Raw genomic sequence first — 23,062 nt, 5'->3', positions numbered from 1 at the left:
CCACATACCAAACCCATCTCGAGGGGCACATACCAAAGCCAATGAGGCCCAATGTTTCCCCTCGGATCCGAGCAGCTCCTGAGGCGACCTCACGGATCTGTTCCACACTCTGTACTCGTGTGCCTTCCCGAAGGGCCTGGTAGAGCCATGTGTTCCGCCGATACAGATTGAGGATGTGGCAGACTGTCGAATCTGCTGTCTCTTCCACTGCAGCAGATGGGATGTTGCACACAGCGATCCCTGAAAGGGCAATGGCCGGGCACAGAGGTGAGCAAGACCCAGGATCCCCGAGCACCCTGCCTAGAAATAGAGGGCTACGCCCGGGTGGGGTCAGGCGTTCAGCAGACTCTGTGTGAAGCCCAGCAGTCCTCAACACTGCACCCACACCCTACATGGCCGTTGTCAGCTCACTGCCAGAGCAGGCGAAAGCCAGCGGGTTCTTTGGCCTCAGCTCTACCTTGGCAGGACTCAAGAGTGGAAGGCCAGAAGCCCAGACCTTTTCCAGAGTTGTAACGGTCACAGAAGACTGTTTGAACTTTGTGTACTCTAATGAACACGCCAAGCGACCACTCACTAATCACTGTTTACAAACATAGCTCAAGCCAAGTGTGGCAACACACATTTCTAACCCCAGCTCTGAAGGCCAGAGGAGCTTGATTGATTGATTGATTGACTGATTGGTTGATTATATGACAAGTACACTATAGCTGTCGTCAGACACACCAGAAGAGGGCATTGGATCCTTCCTGATAAAGAGATTGTGAGCCACCATGTGGCTGTTGGGAATTGAACTCAGGACCTACGCCTGGACACACGCGTAGTTATAAATGGGCACTGATAACCGAACAAGAGGAGGAACCATCTTGACAAAAATTGTTAGTTGGTCGTTTGAGGTGGGTCTTCTGTAGGCATGCCAAAGAGTTCCGTGGACATGTTTTCTTCCCTCATAGGGTTATCTTCATGTGCCTATTCCTGTATGGTTCTAATGTCACAGAGAAAGGCCATTGCTACACGAGGTTACGTAAGAGCCACCATTAAATGGCTCCAAGTAGCTAGGTGGCTTTTTGACAACTGACCAAGAGTGTTTGTTATGCAGGCTCTCTGCGGTACCAGAGTCCGGAGTGGACTTCTGAGGCTGTGCTGCCTCTGGTGCACAGACCATGGGCTGCACAGATAGTTACAGAAGGCTCCACGGAGGTGCAGGTGAACTGCTTGCTGGGTCCACCATACAGTGCACTGCTCCTGGGACCATCTTCCAGAAACGGGGCACACCTGACATTCCTCGCCTTACGACTCCAAAGGGTCTGCTGGCTCAGAGAAAAAGGACACTACTGGAGGGAAGTTCACTTGGCTTCTCCAGCTATCCTTCTGAGTAGACGTCTTCTGAGCAGCTACTCCAGTTACAGCGGACCAGCGCAGTGATGGTGGTAACATTCACATTCCCTGCCTGTCTGTAACTGGACTCTTTCCAGCTGGAGAAGAAAAGAGGGGCTGACCACGGGCAGGGCCTACCTGTGTGAGAGGAGGGGGTGATGGGCTAGGGATCCCGGTCTCCACCACTGTCCCAACTCAGCTCCCTTCCTGACAGGACACCTGATTTAAACATAAGTATACTTGCTTGTGTCACAGAAATGACACCTTTTTGGCTGTGTGTGGGGGTGTGGAGGGGAGACAGGGTTTCACTCTGTAGCTAAGGCTAGCTTTGAACTTGCTATGCAGACCAGGCTGGCCTCAAACTCAGATCTACTTGCCTCTGCTCCCCCATGCTGGGATCAAAGGTGTGCGCCACCACAAGGGAGTCTCACATCACACCAAAGGGGACTCAAGAGAAGTTTTAACTGGAAATGAATGTGGCTGGCTGTGCTGGGGACAGAGGAAGACACCATTCCCCAGGACTTGGGTAGAAAGTCTGGAACTGAGTACAACTGCTTGCTCCCCCTTTACCTGAGATGTCTGCTCCTGTGAGGCTGGGCCACAAATGTACTGTGGGCAAAGGCTGGTGCCACAAAGGGACAGCTTTCTTTGCCCTGTTCTTTAGGGTTCAGGTACACAAAAATAGCTTCCCTAGATGCAAAGAGACTGAAAACCCAAACAAGGGCCCACTGGTCTCAAAGCTGTAGGCTTAGGCTGTGATTGGAAGTTGGATCAAGGCTGGCTCAGCCGCCAGTACATTTGGCATATCCCTGTGCTATGGACATAACCGTCAGGTCCAGCCTCAGGCCTGCTGGAGAGATGACTGTGTGAGGCATTACAGACACCTGGCTTTCCTGTGCTAGGAGTGACAGGAGCCCTTGGGGTGAAGCAAGAGCAGGTGGCAGGCCCAGTCACATGGTAGGGATGAATGGCCAGCCTGCTGTGGCCATCATCAAGGCTTGGGTTTCCAGATATCCTGAAGCATCTCTTATGAGCCTCATGAATAAGGGGTGGTACACTTCAGGCATAGACCAAATACTGGGACTCTGAGGCCACTACAAATGCGCCCCTAAGCCCGGGCTCAGTGTCCTGGGCCTCTGCTGACAGTTACACCAAGCCTCATGGGAGTCCCCTGTGCCATTCAGGTACTCCTCCTTCCTGTTTGGCTTTCCACTTGTCATTTATCTCTGGGAATCCCTCTGGACATGTGTGCCAGGCAATGGTCTGCTTGTTGTGGAGTGCTGACTGGGTCTCTTGGGGAGGACCTCACTAATCTACTCTTTATCTCGTCAAGACCTCCAGTCCTAGCTGGGCAGTGGTGGTGCACGCCTTTGATCCCAGCACTTGGGAGGCAGAAGCAGGCAGATTTCTGAGTTCAAGGCCAGCCTGGTCTACAGAGTGAATTCCAGAACAGCCAGGGCTACACAGAGAAACCCTGTCTTGAAAAAAACCAAAACGACCTTCCAGTCCTTAAGCTTTCTGGGGGCGCCAAGGCAGAGGCGAAGCTACAGTTGCATGGGAAGGGGGGAATAAGGTTCCCTCAGGAATCAACCTCCAAGACAGCAGCCCTGAACCCTGCCTTCTGCTCATTCTCCAATCCACTGAGCATGGCTCCCAGGCATCCGGCCTAACTCACCGAGCTCGCCAGCAGCCTTGATGTCCACGTTGTCGTAGCCACTACCGATTCGCACAATCACTCTTAGGGCCTTGAACTTCTCTAGGTCTTCCCTGGTGAGGGTGATGGTGTGGTACATCATGGCACCCACAGCCTCATTCAACACCTGTCGGGGACATGAGTCACAGGTCAGGGTCCCCGGGTACAAATGGAGATTTTGTTGGCAGGGTTATAGGACGGAGCCAAGGCTGGACAGTGCCTTGACGAGCAAGGGCCTGAGGAGGCAGAGGGGGCTAAGGATATGAGGAATGCCGTCACATACACGCGCACTCCTGTGACTGTGTTTACCATCCGCCGCTAGCCTGGAGGGACCCAGGTAAGGTGGGGTGTAACCCACCTTCTCGTGGATTTCCTGAGTGGACTGTGCATCGCAGAAGGCCACCGTGGCCAGGTCCTTCAGGATGGGCATTTCCACCGTGCAGTCTCTGCCATCCAGCAGCGCCACTAGAGGGCGGGGGTGCAGTGGGCCGTTCATGATCTGGGGGCGGATACCTGCAAGGAGAGAGGGGAGGTGGACTGAGAACCTTGTACAAGGGGCCTGGGGGAGGGGGGACCCTGACCATCTCAGTGGCTAATAGTGAGATAAGCAGAGAGCACATAAGCCTGGTGGAGACAGCTGTGATGTCCAGCGGGACAGGACACAGCATCCTTCAACAGCTAACGAGGGTAGTGCTCCTAGATCATACATTTAAAAGCTGTAGGTTAAGTGCAAGGCTCTGGCACGAACTCATTTCACTCTAAGACTGGGGACTTGGACACACACACACAGACGAGATGGATAGGAGGACATTTGTGTAGCTCACTTGAATTGTCCCATAAAGTAAAACTCTAGGCTAGTGAGATGGCTTAGCAGGCAAAGGCACTTACCACCAAGCTTCCCCCCACTCCCACTAACCCAGTTCCCGTCTAAAAGTTTAAAAAAAAAAAAAAAAAGGCAGCACGGAGCTGAGTGTAGTCTGATACCTCCAAGTCAAACCCAAGGCCCCAAGACTGAGGCCACATAACAGGGTCATTCACCCTCACAGGATGTCGGCCTGCTGCTATGCCTCCCATGTGTACTGGGTCTCCAAACAACAGGCCAGCATAAAGTGAAACAGAGGAAGCTTGCAGAGGCGTCTCTGTTCTGAAAGAACTTTCCAGAGAACTCCTAGGGCGAGCAAGCAGTCCTAGCCTATCAATCACCCTGTAAAGTGGGATGATCCAGATTTGGGGACACTTCACCAGCCAGCTGTTTCCTTGTCAAGGAGATTAAGTATGATGGACTACGACTGAAACAGGACAGTCTTCAGATACCCAGATAGTCTCAGAGCAGCCTAACAGCCACACCTGTCCAAGGAGATCTGTGGTCAGAGATGTTGCCTCTCTCCCCTCTTGCAGAGGCCAAGCTGGACTGTCTCCCTTCCTCCTAGTCTGTTCATCCTCTCAGAGCCTGGCCAAGGTATGGGAGACCGTGGCTGACCCTAGGTTAAGCGTTCCCTCAGATCCTATATGGAGCCCCATGGCCTTTATGTGACCATTAAGGCACCCAAAGCAGGAGCCTTTTGCAGAAGCAAGCACACCCTCAGGCCTCCTCCTCTCTGCCAGGGGGCATTTTCTTGACTAATGATTGATAGATAGGGCAGGCCCAGCTCACTGTAGGCTGCATCACCGCTCGGGCTGGCGGTCCTGGGTACAGGCTTAACCAACCTCGGGAGCAAGCCCGTAAGTAGCACTGCCTCGTGGCTTTTGTTTCAGCCCCTGCCCTGCTTTCGCTCAGCAATGGATTGTGACCTGGCTCCCCTCCCCAAGTTGTTTTTGGTCCTGATGTTTCATCACGGCAACAGAAACACGGAGACAACCCTCCTAACTGGACACGCGCGGATCCTCTTGTACCTCACAGACTAGCCACACACTCCTCTCTGGTTCTCTTACGCCAACCTCTGCACAGTAGGTGACCTTCTCACCTTATACACGTACAGACAGGGGCAGGACACACCAGGAGGCTAGAGCAGGGAGAATGTTTCTGCCTTGGTCTCAGAAGGACAAGCCATGGCTGGAAGGGAATCATGGACCACTGTAGACTGAATGGCAGTCAGATCCTGATGTTGAGGCATTCCTTCTGTGCACCCGCTACCTACCTGAGAATCTCTGGCCCATAAGCACAATAAGGTGCCTAAGTGGTCCCAAGGCCCCGGGCGCTAACATCCTTTCACCCCTTGTCCTCACTGGTCCATAGTTCTTATAATGGACAGGTTTGCCCTAGGAGAGGACAAAAGCCCTCAATGCTCCGTCTACCCTTGGCAGGTCAAGGTGAGAGGCAGGAGATGGCTACTGTGCCCAGGTCACAGAGGGGTAAGTGAGGTGGCAGTGATCTCATACAGCTCTACCTGTATTCATCCTGTATTCAATCAGCATGGAGCACCATCCACTAAGCAGAGGAGCACCGAAGCGGAGAAGCAAGATCGTGATATCAGCCCTGCCTTCTTCTTAATCCCAAAAAGAGTTTACTGGCCAAACTCCAAGACATGGGTGGAAGGGTTGGTTGGCAGCACCAGAATACACAGGTAAGAACCCCTATGTCACAGTCTGTAAGAGGCTTGGCTTTGAAGGGGCTAATAGGCTGGTTCATGGCACCAGAAGTCAGAAGTTTAGGTGTAGATTTAGTGGTAATTTATCCCACCTCGCCAAGGGGGACAGCCACAGGGACAAGCTGGGGATCTAGAGCAACCAGTGCATCTGGAGTGGCTGAGAGCCACCAACTAAGATGTCCATCTGCAATTTCAGAGCATGTATCTGTTACCCAGGTAACAGACTCTAGGTTGCCTAGCGATTGTTTCCTTTCCTGGCTTGCTCTCCTCTCTCTTTGGTGAATCCCATCCTTAGCTCTTTCCCTAGGCTGAACTGGGTCCATAGTACACCTGGTTAAGGCTTGAGGTATGAATCCCAGGGGAGAATCCACTAATAGCAAGGCAAAATAAGGGGTGGGGGGTGGGGCAGAGACCTATTGGCTGGGGGAGGGTGCTAAATAGGGGTGGCAGGGTAGGTGACAGAAGCCACCTGGCACCAAGTGTGAGGAGAACTGGGAATGTATCCCCTGCATATCAGGGAACACAAAATCAGAGACAGAGCTCCAAACACAGACAGCTACCAGTAGATTTCCCATCTCTTTCAACAATTCTGACAAACTCAACCTTTTTTAATATACTAGATACATCTCACTGTAAACTACATTCACATGATACACACATGGCCTTCAGAGGTGGGGATCAGTCCTTGGGTTGGCCACTGGCCTGGAGCCATGGCGCACTTCTTCAATAGCTAGGGGAATTTGGGGGAAGGAAGCCAAAGGCACAGTACTTAATGAGAAGTCCTTTCAAAACGGAGTCGTTTAGGCTCCCAGTTAGGAGACACTGCTCACAGCCTTTCCGCGTATCTAAACCCTGAGACTGACGAGGACCAGGCAATGCTGCTGTCCTTCCCAGCCTGAATGTGTCCCTCCACCTTCCCCAAAGACTTGTTCTGTCCAGCAACAATTAGGCTTGTTACAGGGACTTGGTCAGTGCCCTGCTGCCAACGTTCTATGTCCCAGCATTCTATGTGGTGGGGCAGAGAGCTCTGCAGTCCCCCTGGTGTCAATTACTAGCTGGCCCCAGGACTGCCTCTATACAGCACAGACCTTGTGGCACTGCTGCGGCTGGTCCCTGTGTGTACTACTGCTTAGAGTTAAAGCTGTCCCTAGTAGTGTTAAGTTAGAGAAAGACAGCACCAAGCTACGATGTTCACATTTGTGCTCGCCACCTCAGTGAAGCCAGGTTCAAGGTTCCAAGGCCAGAGAGACGCAGGCAGTTTTCTGGCCACCTAGTCTCCCTGCTAGACCCATAGACATGAAAAAAAGCATTGCATTCTTGTATGACCCTGCATATCCAGAAACACACGATCTCACCCAACATACACACAGCTACAAGCAGATGTGCTGTCAACTCCTTTAAACGAATAGGATGTTATGGATACATTAATAGTCTAACCTGCAGTCACATTAACACAACACACAGATGACCCTTGGTGCTTAAGGACAGGAAGGCCTGGCGCTATCTCCTGGCTTGGGATCCCACGGCTGTCATGCTTCCTGAAGTATTAGCAGGAAGAGAATGTGGGGATCCTGTCCCACCACCCTGCCCTGTACTGCTGAGGCGAACTTAACAGTTTCTTGAATAATAAATGTGTGAAGTTGAAGAAGGAAAAGGATCCATGTCTAAAATGCTGTCTGAATAGGTTTCTGTTGCTTGCAGATTAAGAACCTACTGGAGGGCTGGGGCTCAGCAGCTAGGGGCACATGTTCTCACAGAGGATCTGGGCTCCCTCCCCTGTCCTCACAAGGTGGGTGGCTGACAACCATCTGGAACTCGGATTCTAGGAGCTGTGGCACCCTCTTGTGGCCTCCACTGGCCTGCACCTGATTCATATTCATATCAACATGCAGGCAAGAACACCTATACATATAAAATAAGTAAGAACCTAGCTGCCTTTGGATTTCAAGAACTGGAACTCTTTAATGTGACACAGTCCTTGTGAAGATGGCCATACTGAACTTTGGTCCTTGATCCTTGGTGCAGCTGGGAGTTGTCCTTGGAGGGAGTAAGAATTTCTGAGTTATCTCTAGGGGATGTTATAAAATGGGAGCCTGCTTCCCATTACAGGTGCTGTCACCTTCCTCTGCCGTTGGGACAGAAGTTGGCCATGTATCCTGGTGCCTTACACTGGCAGAGCTGGGATCTGGAAGAGTCAGAGACCAAGCAGGGAGCTCACTGGTAGCATTCAAGACAGCTTCTTGTATGCTGAAATTCTCTAGATGTTTTCCATCAGTTGCCCTGGCTTTCTGGGTCACATCCAGTATCATAGGACAAGCTTCCCGACTGGTATGGCCTTCTCCCTGATTATATGGCCATTTTCCAACACAGCCTGGTCCTCCTGGCCAGGCACAATGCCTTCATTTCTAGAAAATCAGGTGGAAAAACCAGAACAGAATGTGGTGTGTTTGTATGTGTACTAAAGATATATATATCCTTATATAGCTTTACCTTTTGTATTATTTCACAATACAAACCCAACATTGGGACTCAGGTCAGGGGCTAGATACTGACATGTGGCTCAACCTTAAAGCACCCCAAACATGACTATGTTGCTTTGCCAACATACTTAGGCACACTGTAGAACTGTTTCCAGCCCCACTATGGCGGGATATACACACCAGCAAAAGGTTTCTGGGAGCAGTCAAGACAACTGTGGCAACTACAGGAGGCAGGGGACAGCCAATTCAGACAGGATATCTTGCTAAGTGTCACCACTGTATGCCACACCATTTCAAAGACCAGAGATCACCACTGGGATCAGAAACCCCCACCTTTGCTGGCACCGTTTGCCACTCACAGGCCTTGTGAAGTCCATGCCTCAGACCCAAGGTGCACCATACTACAAAGCCTGTTGAAATCTCCCTGCTGAGTGCTAGTGACCATGAAATGAGGAGCCTGAAGGTCAAGGTTTATCTATCCACCACAGAAACAAGATGAGTCTGGGATGAGGCAGGGTCATGTGGGGACACCCCAGGAGAAGGAAGCAGTGACCACCAGCCCAAGCATAAGCTACCAAGTAGGTGCACAGCATGGCAGGGGCCCGCTTAGGATTCTGTAATCTCCTCAAACCTGAGGACTACACTGTGACAGAGTGTACTACAAAATGCCTACCATGAAGAACCACTGGCTGAGAGGTCACCATTATTTCTAGAATGACCTACTAGGAAGCAAAATCTAACAGGTGGACCCAGGAAGGGCAAGGGCAAGGTAGTCTAGTCCATGGTGGGTCCTGGGAACAGGCAAGACCGTGAGACAAGCTAGCCCCACAGCTACTGCAAAAACCCTGAGGAACTTGTCGCCAGGCCTTTCCAGGAAAGACCGAGGCCTTCTTAACTCAGGAGGCTCGAGTACTCTGAGACCAGAGGGCAGGCTTCAAGCTGCTGGAACTAGACAGTTCCTGGAGAGGGACAGACACAAGAATGCCCTAAGCAAGTTAGTTGGCACAGTTCACCTTGAATTTTGTTGGTTGAAACCCCCAAGTGAGAATCGCCTAGACTCCCCCAATCACCTACCAGGTGCACGGGAGCTTGCTGTTCCGAGTACCTGAGCCATGGTCATGGGCCCTGCAGGCTTCCTGTGTGACTGCCACTAACCCAGTCTGTATGTTTGGGGATGATGCCTTCCAGCGCGAAGAGTCCTTCCTACACTGGTGGGAAACACTGCTGTGTTTTCGTTCAGTAATAGGAGACCGAACTTAGACTACCCTGTCATCCCTTCTGAAAGACTAGCATCTGTTGTTACTTAACTTGCCACACAGAGAACTCAAGTCAGACATCTCTGCAGCTTGTCTAGGAATGCTCGCCCAGAGGAAAAGGACAGGTACTTTCCCTTTCCATGACATGACTGCCTTGTCTGGGCGATTCTGCCACTCCCCAGAAGTGCACGCTCTGGAATGAAATGTCTCCTAACGAATTCCCTTGTCACAAGAAGCCATTCAGCACAGACCTGCAGTGGTCCCTGAAGGATAGTACCAGAAACTGACCACGAGTGGCATGTCCAAGTGCTGACCCACGGGCACAAGCTCAGCTGCTGGTTTTGCTAAGATGGGCTGCGTGTCGGGTCTACCTGGTAGCCTGCCTCACCTGGGTGGTGGTCCCTGGGCATTGGGCTCGCGGGTCCAGTGATCTCTAGGTGTGAGGATGTATTAGTTCCCCTGTGAGTGAGGCCCTGTGACATAAGTTCCCGCTTCCCAGAGTGGCATCCAGGTCCCCGGAGACCCCTCATCTGCCTTTTGGAAATAACAAGAGCCTATTTCACAATCAGCGGACTTCTCCAGGGGAGGATCACCCATCTCCACCTGCAACCCTGCCCCAAATCCCATCACAGGCCCTCACATGAATCTCTGTTGCCTTAAAGTCTCTTCCACATGTGCCCATGACACCCTGGCTCAGCGGCAGATGAAGTCTCAGGAGACTTGGCCAGAGATTAATCTTAAGGGGGTCATGGTCGGGGGTGGGGGTGGTGGGCGCTTCCTGGTTACAAGCTGCCAGAACCCGGCGGACCTCCCGTTCAAGGATTCTGCAGCATGCCTGGGCAGGAAGTCAACCCTGCTGCTGATTCACTTTGTCTTCTCCGCTGCTGTGACCCTGTGAGGTCAAGCTGAGGACATCCAGGCTGTATTTCCCCAGGGGTGGTGGCTACCCATGGCCTTTAAATCCGTGCCTGGCTGTCAAGGTCATGGGTTGAGCGGGTGGGACCTGCTGGAAAGATCCTAAAGAGTATGTCCCTCTACTCTGGGCTCATGATGAGAAGGGGAAGGCAGGGCTGTATGTAATTCCTAGGTCCCCCCAAGGATCTCTCACTGGAGGCGTGGCTCCCATTCCTATGTGATGACATCCAACGTTATGGTAATCGGATTGGCTATAGAGTACACTTCCCAGCTATGAACCTGGGGACCAGGTGCTCCTAGCCACACACCAGCCACTTTTCCATAACTAGCTTTCAATATACGTTAAAAACAAAAAGCAAATGACAACAAAAAACCTTTCTATTGTTGAGACGGGGGTCTCATTTTGCAGCTTAGGCTAGCTGGAACTTGCTATGAAACAGCAGCTCTGTACTGTCCGCATGGTCTTAAGCACTGATTTAAATCCAGCTAGCCTTATAATACTGATGTGGATGCAGGTTATAGGGCATCCCCACTTACTGGAGGGGGCTGGAGAGAGCGCTCAGTGGTTAAGAGATGGTTGCTCTTCCAGAGGTCCTGGGCTCAATTCTCAGCAACCTCATGTCGGCTCACAACTTTCCTGTTCCAGGGGATCCGACACCTTACACAGATATCTATCTATACATGCAGTCAAGTCACCAGTGTACATAAATAAAAATGAATAAATTATTTAAAGAGAGAGAGATAGAGGCACAAGCTGAATTCTTTCAAGGGCACAGAGAAGGGCTTGCTTTGGGTCGACTTGATTTTAGATTCTTGCTCAGGCTCTGTGGTCTGAACTGGTCACCATTCCTAGGGACTGCAACAGTGCCCTAAAGAGCCGGCCAGGCCATGGATTTATCCATGAAAACGCACCAAGCCAAGAAAGAACACACCAAAACCACCTCCCCCTGTTGCTGCCTTAATGGGGAAGGCTGACCTTCAGATGATGCAATCACAGCAGATCACCCTACCCATCAGTTAAAAACAGAAGCCGAAGACTCCCCAGTCAATCACCACACAAATTGAGAATCTCACCAGGAAGACTTCCTCCTCCACAGTGGTCTTAGGCTTTGAGTCACAATAGTAACCATTACCACAATGTCCTTGTAAACTTCCTTTGATTTTTACAAGGACTTGGTGGCAGGTCCCCAGAGTCCTTGGAACCATAGTTGAAGAGTAAGGCGTGCTTTACTGCCTTTGTCTTTACCCCCCAGCTCGACTGAGGGATGCCTGGTCACTCTTCACCATGGCCTGAGACTCAAACACATACTGATGGACATGCAGATAAGACACACCCTGATGTGAACCCAGGATTCTACAAAGCCCTGCCTTTCTTTGCAGGAACTGCCTTGAGGTGCCCGTGGCGTAGCTTTGCAGACACCCCACCGCCAGACAAGGTGTGATATGAAAGCCTGAGATAGCAGGGGGCTCTTGGGCCTCTGCCAAGGGACTGACTCAGGAGGAAAACCCTCCAGGACCACACTTCGGCCACAGTGAGCAAGGTCAGGAGGGTTGGGGAGCACACTGCCTGGCTCTGGGTCCTCCCCCACAGATGCTCAGCTGCAGGCCAGGTGAGATACCCCTTCCACACAGTAACTAGGAGGAGAGGGTGAAGGAGGGTCCCAAAGGACAGACCACTGAAGTGAGTGCCTGTCAATCAGGGCTCCCAGCTTATTTCTGCGGGGAAAATCCCTGTGGCACTCAGGGTGTTTACTTTACTGCACATCTGTTTCTTCCCCTTCCAATTAGGCCAGAGAAGAGAGGTGTGCTCCACTTCCTTCGGAGGCACTAGCTGAGTTTTGGAGAGAGAGAGCAGCCTGGAACACGTGTACCCCGACACCTCTCTCCCCTTTCCTGTCGTCAAACTCATTTGCCAGACTTGATGAATAGAGCTGGCAAAGTAGGAAACCATTCTTGCAAGGCAGTGGCCAACCGGCAGAGAACCGCCACCTCTGCAGAGGCCTGTAGAATTAATTGCATGGAGGACACTGCGGAGGACTGCATGCAGGAACCACCAAACATCTTCCCCTAGTACAGCCTATGCCCCGTGTGGCCCCACAGCAAGGTCTGGCTGATACAGAGGCACATCCTTCCTGGCCTTAGAAGATACAAGATTCTAAGCCCCTATGTCACCTAAGCAGCTAGATCCTGGTGGCTTTGCTCTGGTCTCCCTGGATCCCTGTCCTGGATGCTCGTAAGGTACCTCCTTGTGCTGTGGGGCACCGTTGACAGAGCAAGTAGTTTTTAAATGTTAAAACTGTGCCCATGGCAAGGGAGAGGATGCCAAAGATATACACAATCGAAGACTGGAACAGAAAAGAAACCTGCAGAGCCCCCCACCCCCATGGGTAGTAGTCCCCGAGCAGAGGCATACCCTCCCTATCTCACAATGACACTGTGATGCCAAGGTCATCTGACACAGGTTTCCCTATGTAGCTCAGGCTAGACAAGAATTTATAGTGACACTTCTGCCTTCCAAGTATGGGGTCATTGGTCTGTGCTTTCAAGCTCGGACTCGCCTTATGAAGGCTGAAAAGTATCTTCTATATTCAAGTGCCTGGAGTCTCCATACCCAGCACAGGGGCTTCAGTGAAAACTAGGAGGTGTTAGAGGGGAAGCTTTGGCCAGCCAAAGGGATGTGTGAAGATGTGCCAGTTTCTTTTGGCACCTACAGGGCCTTTTATGCAAAAGCCAAGAGGCAGTGGCAACTGGGATGGCCGGGGAACTCCGTGCACTCAGATCACAAAGGCACAGTGAGAGCCACAGCCGACTCATGCCAGGGGGCTGGGGGCTGTCTGTGGGCGCCGTGTCCACTGAAATGAAGGCGCCTCCTGGGTGACCCTGGGAATGGAACACATGCTCTCTTGCCCTTCCAGAGGGGGCCAGTGAGCCTGGTAGACTTGGCTCAGTTTTCTCTCTACATCACCAAGGCTGAATGCCCATAAGCACAGATATTACTGTCATTCTGAAGCTAAGGCAGCCCCTGGGCCAGCAGAAGAGGGAAGAGGCCCTGTACGGCCAACTTTCTTAATTCTGCATGAGGTTTTAAGGTCCCCAGAGACAGTGACTCTTGAGGACCCTTTTGTAGGCTCGCCATCCGTGAGGCCAGCAGGGTGACTGCAGCAGCTGGCCGGGGTCACTCACTCCTCCTTTTCCCAGTCACCCTTTCTTCTAAGTGTTCTGGGCTCAAATCCCCACATACAGGAAAACACTAGAATGCACCAAGCCACATTTAGCCCGCTGTATCAAAGGCCAGTAACAGTAAAGTCCTCACAAAGACAAAGGAGCTAGGACCCACGGCCAGCAGGACACTCCAGTAAGAAAGAGCTCCTCTTGACCATTCCAGCCTGCAGATGAGCTGCAGAAGGGGAAACCACCCTGTCAGGGCCCACAACTACGAGGAAGGAGGCTTGGATAAGTTTGAGTGAGAATAAAAAAGTCAGTAAGATAACAGGCAGCAGCTCTAACACGAGGGCCAAGACCGCAAGTGTGGAGAGGTTACAAGAAAGTAAACGTCAACCCGGAGCCAGCACGTCTTTAGCTGGGCACAGTCAGGAAAACACATCAGTGTCATTCAAAAAAGTTTCCCAGCAGGAAAAGCTTGTGGGCCCGACCCTCAGTGCAGTGTGCGGTTTTCCAGTGTTGCCCTCATTAAATGCTGGGAAGCCGCCCCAGAGGAATCCACCTTTTCTTGTGTGCAGGCTAATCAGGAATGGCCTCTGTGTTCTGGCCTGGTAACCTGGCTCTCACTTTTTTTCTCTAGCCATTTAATCTTTTCCTTGTTACAGGTGCTGGTAGGCTGGCCTTGGCCCTCTCGGGACCACAGAACAGCCCACATTCCATTCAGTCTTCCCTGTAAGGATAAATCCCCTAACACGTATACGGGAAGCATTCAGACCAAGTGTAGTCCTGACGCAGGCACCAGACAGGGACAGGCAAGCACTCCACAGGGGTCTACAGAGAGTCTCAGTCTCAGTCAGTCTCTCTCTCTCTCTCTCTCTCTCTCTCTCTCTCTCTCTCTCTCTCTCTCTCTCTCTCACACACACACACACACACATGTACATACGTACGTCCTCTTCCTCTACCTAGAGTGGTACCAAAGGGGAGGCCATGCTCAGCATCCTTCCAAACCAAAGAGCCTGTCCATAGCATACAGAGACTGTGTCAGACACTTGAGATCACTGGGGTCCTGTGGGAGCAGTCCCCACTCTGATTCTGATGGCTCTGGGACAAGCCACATGTATAAACATCCATAGATTTTTTTTTCTCAACTGACCTTAAGAGTCCTTAGTAACAGCGAGGGCAACGAGAGGACTGCAGAATGAAGCCCGAGTGCTTCATCAGTGTAGCTACATTAAGGAAAATTGTATTTCTCACAAAAGAGAAATACAATTGATAGGCTGTGCCTTGCTGGACTTAGGGAAGATGGGATAGGGAAATGGCCACCTCCATACCAATGTAGGATGCTCCCTTGGCATCTGGCAGAGAGAGGCTCAGATTCTTGGCCACGGGTGACAACATGTGACAGCCATCGCCAGAAGGCTTGGTGGCTTGGGTTAGCCAGCCATGTCAGTGCGGGATCAAGAGCCGACCCACCAGGTGCTATCACTCACAAAGCTCTGACCGATAATCCTGGGCGCATCTGTGTGCCTCACCTCGCTGTCCTGAACTGCTTGGTTGATGGGCTGAGCCAGACTGGCAAACAGAAACTGACTGCGTACATACACACGCCACACGCCAAAGCAAACATGAGTGTCTATACTGTGTCCTAAGACCCTTAAAAAATTCCCCTAACAATACCGTTGACATCACCTCACCATACAGGCGGGGGGAGAGAGAGAGAGAGAGAGAGAGAGAGAGAGAGAGAGAGAGAGAGAGAGAGAGAGAGAGAGAGAGAGAGAGAGAGAGAGAGAAAGAGACCCTCCACACTAGATGGACATCAACAGATTTGGTGAAATCAAAATGAAGAAGCAGTCAAATTGACTAACCCTGCTGCTAATGAGTAACACACATGACTCCACTCCACGATCCCAGGTTGCCTCCTGGCCCAAAGGCAAGGCAGGCTCCCCAGCAACGCATCTTGGGTCTCTCTGGTGCTTCTCCTTGGTCTAACACGGTTTTCCTCCGGGGCTTGGCACCTCTCTGCCTGGAGCCATGCCTACAGACACTCCATGAAGTCTTCTGCTGCCCTCAGCATGCCCCGATCTGGCTGTAGCCGCTGTGAAACCTGTCATGCAAATGCCATCCGTGCAGCTGAACTGTAGCCAGGAAGCCAAGGCCCTGCCCCCAGCCCCAACAGAGTAGAGTCACAATGACACACAGAATGTAGGAGAAGGAACAAGGATGACAACTGCTGCTCTGGGGTAGATCATTTGACAGAGAAATTTATTTGCTGGCAGACTTCCGACTGCAGACTTGCTTGGCACTGGCTCGCCGCCATGCAAATTAAATAAAAATCAATATCCTTGGGTCTGTGAAGCAGTGTGTCAACAATCACACTCCAAACAACTTATATAATACCCTTCACCTCATACCCAAATAGCAGTGAGTGTCTTCTGTTCGGGTGCTGTAAAAAATAAACAGAAAAGTGTGTGTGCGTGTGTGGGGGGGGGAGGGGAGAGATTTTGCAGGACCTCCTCCTTCAGCAAAACCTTTCCAGGACTTCAATGAGGAGATAATCTTTCTGTGATTATGACCAAACCCTTCCGTTGCTTAGCAACACATAATTAAGGAATATGTTTTCAGATCCGCTTTGCAAGCCCAGCCATTATCAGATGAAATTACTGGAGCAACAAATGTCATCGCCATGCAAATTAGTTGGTTGCAAAGAAAGAATGTTTGACTGAGAAAGAAGGCATGGCCCCTCAAAAAAACAAAACAAAATAAAACAAAAAACTGACTTCCCCTTTCCTGGCACACATTGATTTCAAAGTCAAAGTATATAATCATGATTTAAAAAATAAGAAAAGGGAAGGGGAACAAAGCCAGAATCACTAGGCAAGAGGAAAACAAGAAAAAACAAAAACAAAACAACAAAAACAAAGATCACAACCCAAACTGTTCTTGAAGGTTCTTGAAGGCTAACTCTTCAGTCATGACAGTAGCTCTATGCTGTTCTCATAAAACAAACAAACAAACAAACAAACAAACAAAAATAATCCATCTCAGAGCTCATAAAACTAGACTCAATCCGAGGTTATTGTAGAGGATACTGTAAAAAAGTCTTTCTCACTCTACCATACCGGTCCTATACACTACATACTTTATATTTTTAAACTTTGAGTGTTCAGTTGTTAAGAGCACTTGCTATTTTTGCAGAGGACTTAGGTTCAGTCCCTAGAACCTAGCTGGGAGAGCTAACCTGTAGCTCTAATACCAGGGACTTGATGCCCCTGTGCCCCACTCTTCTGGCTTCTGCAAGCCCTGGCATATGCATACATGCAGGCACTCGTGCATACGCATGAGACAAATAGAAAACAATTAATAGAAATGACTTGATTTTTTTGAACTATGCATTGTGGGAGGCAAAGGAGAGAAGAAAAGAAAACTGGTCAAGATTAAGATTTCTCACTCAGGATTCTAGAGTTAAACACTAACAGTTTGGGACACCCACCACGAAGTTGAACCAGTGTCCAATGAAAAGCAGGCAGTGACTCACACTTGCTTTCTGCTTTGAAGAAAGAAAACCACCTCGCAGCATCCTCCCCCTCTCAACCTGGAAATAGTATCTTCCCCACGAACAAGCAGAATTCCCAAAGCATTCTCTAAAACGAGAGGCTAAATCTGCTTTTCAAATCGTTCTAAGGGATTTCAACATTTGCTTTGTTTAGCCCACAACTGTGGAAACAGACACATTCTTATCAGCGGTAGATTATCTCTGCCTTTGATACTGTGTGCTGGCCTTGCAGAGGGGCGCTGTCGACACCACCAGGCACGCTTACCAGCAAATTACCCACAAACAACTTACAGCAGGCATTCCATCAGATGTTCCTGACTTTCCCAAAGCTATCCAACAGAACTAGAGAACCACTCCTCCTGTGTATAACAGGAACAGTCACTCAGAATGGCTGCTGATCCTCTTGGGAAAACAGACATGTTTTCAGCACTAAGAGGAGGTATCTACAAACAAACTGGGGCTTAACCTGATATGTAAATCTGCAGCACTCAAGAGTAGCCCATGAGAGGAAGGAACTGACAACAGTCATACTGATGCTGTGGTGTGGTGGTGTGCGTGTGTGCATGTGCGTGCTGTGTTTGTATGGGGGTGGTGGGGTGTGTGCGCTGAGACAAAAGAGACACTATCTGCTCTTTAAACATGACCGTTAGCTATATCAACATACTATTCCTTTCTCGAACCCCTGTGCCTTCCCCTGCCCCCTCAACTCCCAGCCAGAAAGTTACTTGGTTCTGGAGTTAGCATAGTTGACACGATGATAGGAGCCCCTGTCCGCCGGGCCACCTTCTGGTATGGTGAATGAGGTGTGTGGAGACTTTGGCTGACTGGTGGCAGGGTGGACGGCTCCACGGGGGCTGCTCCGGGTTTCCGCAAGAGCTGGGGGCTGCTGTGGGGGCTGGGCAGCGGAGAGGCGGCCATGCTGCGCTCCCTCTTGAGCAGTTCCATGGGCACCGTGAACGAGGTAGAGTAGGCTGTTCTGGGACTTGAGTGAAGGGGGGCAGAGGGGCCTGGGTTAGCAGTCAAGGCTACCCCAGCTTGTGAAGGATATGAGGAGGCCAGCCGTGCTGTTAGGGCACAGGGGGTAGGAGAGCTGTATCCAGAGTTGGAGGGTAAGTGGGGGCTTTGGGACCCCACCACTGGGGCGGCGTAAGTAGCTGCTGTCTCCAGGAGGTGCTGGGAAGGAGCACTGGAGGGGCGTCGACCTAGATCTCCAGCTCGGGGAGAGGGTGTCTGCAAAGGTCCAGCAGGGTGAGACTGCAGGGCTGTGGTACCCAATGAAGCCATGTCATTGGGTAGCAGCTCACTTCGGTGGCTGAAGCTACTGGACCGATTGCGGGGGGCAGGGCCTGTCCGGTCCTGTCTCCGAAACTGCATCTCTGTCCTGCAGCTGCTGGCTAGGCGGCTCAGGACCCGGGCCTGGCCCAGGTTGGGCGCAACAGACTTGATGTCAGCATCCTCCAGGGTAGCCAAGACAGCTGGGGAGTCAAAGCCTTGCTGTAACAGGGCTGCCAGGGTGGCCTCTGCCACACCCTCTGCCCTCAGCAGGGCCAAAAACTCAGGGTATACAGTCCTCTTGCTCCCAGGTCCTTGGAATGTAGACAAGTCAGCTTCATAATTCTCATAAGCCAGCTTTGAATGGATGCTTTCTCGGGTAGGCCCATAGCCTCTATTCAGGGAACCTGGGGCCACCCCTGTGCTGTTCTCAGTAGGGGCAGCGGAGTTGGGGTCCACAACCAGGCATGTTGGGGCCATCTGTCTGGCAGGGGCAGAGTCAACAGGTCTTTCGCAGATATCGTTGTAGACCTGACTGGAGTTGGGGGAATAGGCAGGTACCTCTATCCCTAATCTAGCATCAGGCTGTTCCCTTCCATACCTCCCAGGAGATGGAGGCCTGCCGTGCGTCCGCTGCCCATGCGGGACAGGTTTACCCCCAGATTCCCGGTACAGGTGGCCAGCATCCTGAAGAGCAGGGAACTGGCCTTGTACCTGCTCCCATGGCACTCTGCTGCCAAGCACTCCGTAGCTGGGCACCGGCCGGCTGCTTCCTGGGTCTCGATAGAAGGGAGGCTCCTTGGGTGCCCTGGTGCCCCTGGGTGGGTCGCCATAGTAGTCTTGTGGCAGCACGGAGCCTCGGCCAGACATCACTGCCTGCCGGCTGTCGTAGAAGGTGAAGTCAGGCACAGAGCCCTTTCTTGACGCCAGTGAGTTATAAAAAGCTTCCCGGGACAGGTAGGACTCAGTGTCCTGGGCACGATGGTTTAGCAGCTCACACCAGGTCCCTTCTCCAGGGCCATAGGTCAGAGAACTTCTCCTCCCTGGAGGCCCAGCATTCTCCCAAGGGCCCTCGTACCAGCCGGCAGCATCCCAGCTTTGAGAACGACCAATATTGATGTGCCTGCTGGGAACCGGCATTGGCAGGGCAAATGACTACAGCAAAGGCAGGGAGGAAGCCTTTCTTTATAAATCTTCAGTTACATACATCAAAACCAGACCCGGCCGCACGCAAGCCCTTCCAAAGACGACAGGAACAACCAACTGGGGGTTTCTGTTTCAAGGCACGAGCTAAATTATTAATCCTCTGAAACCTTAGTAGGCAAAAAGCAGACTCACGGTAACTTTGCCTCACTCCCCAGTGGTAGCCCGCGAGGTCTGTCCTGTGAGCCTCCAGCCCAGGCAGGAGGCTGTGCTCCAGCCTGCTGGGCCCCCTTTCCAGTGGCTGTGCTCACATGGCCCTCAGCTCTTGCAGCGTGAGGATTAGGAGCTAAATAAAACCCCTAAAGCCTTTGTTCCATGTGACATCTCGGACTGATGAGGCCGGCTGCTTGCTTTAGCCAGGCCTAACAGGCAACTGGAATGATCCCATGTGGCGTTGCCTGGGTGTCGGATCCCCCTCCCATCCTCGCTTGGTTCTCTCTCATCCCTCTTGGGGGAGCCCCCAGACCAGTCCCTCTTCACTAAGTGCAAGAGAAGCAAACTGGGACTACTTAGCTGTCCATCCAGTCCTAATCCCTCTGTGAGGGACATTAATCTAGTAGCGCGCAGCTACAACAGATCAAATGGAAGTGTTCACAGGAGAGCCCTGGGTCTGATTCCAGAATGGGAGGTGTTCTGAGAGCCATGGACTCTGTCCAACACCGGAACCTGGCTTCTAGGATTCCGGTTATAGATCAAACAGGTTATATAGCTCAAACCCAAATTCTCTCCACCTTAGGATGATAAGATAGATTCTTTCACACCACAGGGGAAGAGACACAGTGTGGGTTCTCAACAACAGGATTGGGCTGAGCAGAGGGTTGGCCACCAAGGAAGAAAACCAGGATCTCCTGTGCCTCCCATCTCGGCCCGTGAGGCATGTACGAAGGAAGCCCCCTCCTCCCTGCTGGCCACCCTCTTGATACCTTTGTGTTAACAGAGTTCACAAAATAAACTGAGCTGATGATCAAGAAGTATATTTAAAGGAGTTCATGTAACCGTACATAGTCACAAGAGCAAAGAATTCTGCGCTTTCACCTCCTACTCTCAACTAGACAAACATACCATTCTTTAAAAAAAAAAATCAATGTGAGAAACATGGCAAACTTACTTTGGAGATACAGTACCATTTCTATGAAGTAGGTTTATGGTCTGTCCATCATGCCCATGTCCAGTCCTCAATATCCAACACAAATTCCAGGAGAAGAGTTGTGCCACACTCCCTATGGGGTTCTGATCCTGCCAAACCAGCCTTCAGGAAGCCACAGATGGCACCTGCCCAGTGCAGCTATGCCCAATGCTGGACCACTGTGCAATTAACCAGAACACATGGCCGCAAAGGACCACCGTGCTGGCACCACTGTCTCCATTCCTGACCCAAATATCATATGAGATGGAAACTTCCTAGAATTCAGTTAAGAGTGAAAACCCAGGAACAGCCACACATGAACCACCACTACACCCTGTACCTAATGACAGGCAAAGAGGGCCAGGTAAAGAAGGCCAAGGGGATATGTCAGACACACCTAAGCCAAGATTTATGATTCTCTGCCTCTGAGGTTCATTGAGGGAAAAAAAAGCATGGGAAACAGAACAGAGCCTGGCACACCATACATGCCAGTCCACTGCAGTGGATAGTAGTTGGTAGTCTGTCAGGGTCCAGGGAAGGTGAGCTGGGGATGCTGTCTGCAGAGTTCTCTACCTGGCATTATTCAGAAGAACATCTCCCATCCCAGCAAGCAGACAGGCGGGTTGGGGGTGGGCCAGTGTGTACACCCATACACTGACACAGAAAGGCTCTAACGTCTGTGCCCAGATCTGCCTTGTTGCCTCCTTTTGCATTATTGGTGTTTTTTGTTTGTTTGTTTGTTTGTTTTTTGTTTTTGTTTTTTTTGAAGCAGAGCACTAAAAGATCCTCTAAAAGGGGATTTTACCTCATGGAGATTAATGTCTCTGCTGCCTAACTGGCTAGAGAACACAGCTGACCAAGCTCAGGTTATCACCAGCCCTTCAAGCAAGGGATTCAAAGACATTCCAACTTGTGGGAGACATCTATTATGTACCTGGCCTCCAGTGAGTACCACAGGTAGTGATGATGACATCAGACCAACTACTGAGGAATGCAGAGTCGGGATCCTGCATGAGGTCATAGGTCACAGCAAAGCTGGGCAAAGAACTCCCAAAGCTGGGGTCACTGTGCCCTTCTGGGACAAGGAAAGGGAAATGTATTTAACAAAGTAACTCTGGAAGTTTCTGGGGGATCATCGTACCTGAAAGTACAAGCAATGCCCACTATGAGAAAAGACGGGGTGATGGGGTGTTGTGGCCTTCAAAGGGCGGCAACTGCTCAGTGCTTGCTTGAGGATTGACCTCTCTCATGACATGATATAGCATCCAATGAGGGGTGCTTGTAGTGTGAACACACATGTGGACAAAAGGCCAGACTCCTGGGATCTGGCGAACTGCTCCCCAATCCCGCAGCTCTGGGTGCCTTTACCAGTTTACTGCCAGGAGTTTTGTTAACAAAGTTCAGGAGTCTAAATGATGCAGAACTGCTAATCTGGATTAAGAAGCGCTAAGAAGCCAGCAGTGACTTAGCCCCTGAGACTGTGCAAAGGTGAGATCTGTGAGCAGGGTGGTGGCAGATGACAGGCCCAGCTGGGTGCCCCTTTGAAATAGAACCAGGAGGCCCACAGCTGGTTCTGTCTGGAAGCCAACCAAATTTAATGAAGCCCCAACTCACCAAAATACTGCAACAGATGTTTTCTCCTATTAGACAGAAACACCTGTGCTTGGACATAGTCTTTCACAAACACCCTGGAAGTTGTTTAAAAAACAAAACAAAAAAACCAAAAGAACCAAACCAAACAAAACAAACTCTTCACAGCATTTGAAAAGGTCCTGATTTCCTGAGAAATCTCATGCTGCCTGAAAAGGGCAGGAAGGGTCTAGTTTCAGGGTAAGGGTAAGTTTCAGGGATGCAACCTTACCATTTAAAAAAAAAATCCTCTCTGGGGCTGGTGAGACGACTCAGTGGTTAAGAGCACTGACTGTTCTTCCAGAATACCTAGGTTCAATTCCCAGCACCGACATGGCAGCTCAGAACTGTCTGTAACTCCAAGATCTAAAACCCTCACACAGATAGACACATGGGTAAACCACCAGTGCATATAAAATAAACCCAAGAGCAGCCTGTGAAAATGAACTGGATGGCTGACAGAGCTGCGGGCAGTGTTTGCTGGCAGCCTGTTCTTGAACTCTGTGCATAGAGGGCATGACTCTAGCTTAGAGAAGAGAACTGGCAGATGAGGGTCAAGACTCCCCACAGGCAGGCCTCGGAAAATATACCTGTCCCTCACCACCACTACCAAGTGCTTCACGGCCAGTCAACCAGTTGCAAAACTATTATTATAAGAGTATCAGAAGGGTGACTGAGAGGAATTGCCTAAAAGACGAAATCAGACAGCACCTTCAGTGGCAAGTCCGTCTGAATGGGATGATGCCAGTGGGTAGCTCTCAGTCTCTTGGGAGCTCCTCGAGCTTGGTGGGCAGCTGGCCCTAACCTGGGA

General features: G+C 51.0%; 1 protein-coding gene across 4 annotated transcripts in view; it reads right to left on the bottom strand.

The window, feature by feature from the left end:
- The window catches only part of Ctbp2 (C-terminal binding protein 2), a 132,100-nt gene that overhangs the window by 7,801 nt on the left and 101,237 nt on the right, over positions 1-23,062 (bottom strand). For 3 of the 4 annotated variants that reach the window (XM_052196643.1, XM_052196661.1, XM_052196653.1), the window contains 3 exons: positions 3,426-3,580; positions 3,050-3,194; positions 34-240 (listed from right to left, as the gene is read on the bottom strand). In XM_052196643.1, coding sequence (XP_052052603.1) covers positions 34-240; positions 3,050-3,194; positions 3,426-3,580 — 507 coding nt within the window. Of the gene's footprint in view, positions 1-33; positions 241-3,049; positions 3,195-3,425; positions 3,581-17,746; positions 19,434-23,062 lie in introns of those variants that run through there. The other variant, XM_052196636.1, reaches the window with a different exon arrangement.

Source organism: Apodemus sylvaticus, chromosome 1 (assembly GCF_947179515.1).
Source record: "Apodemus sylvaticus chromosome 1, mApoSyl1.1, whole genome shotgun sequence".
Taxonomy (NCBI): domain Eukaryota; kingdom Metazoa; phylum Chordata; class Mammalia; order Rodentia; family Muridae; genus Apodemus; species Apodemus sylvaticus.
Note: the sequence above shows the minus strand (reverse complement) of the source record. Positions and strands in the feature narration are given on the sequence as shown.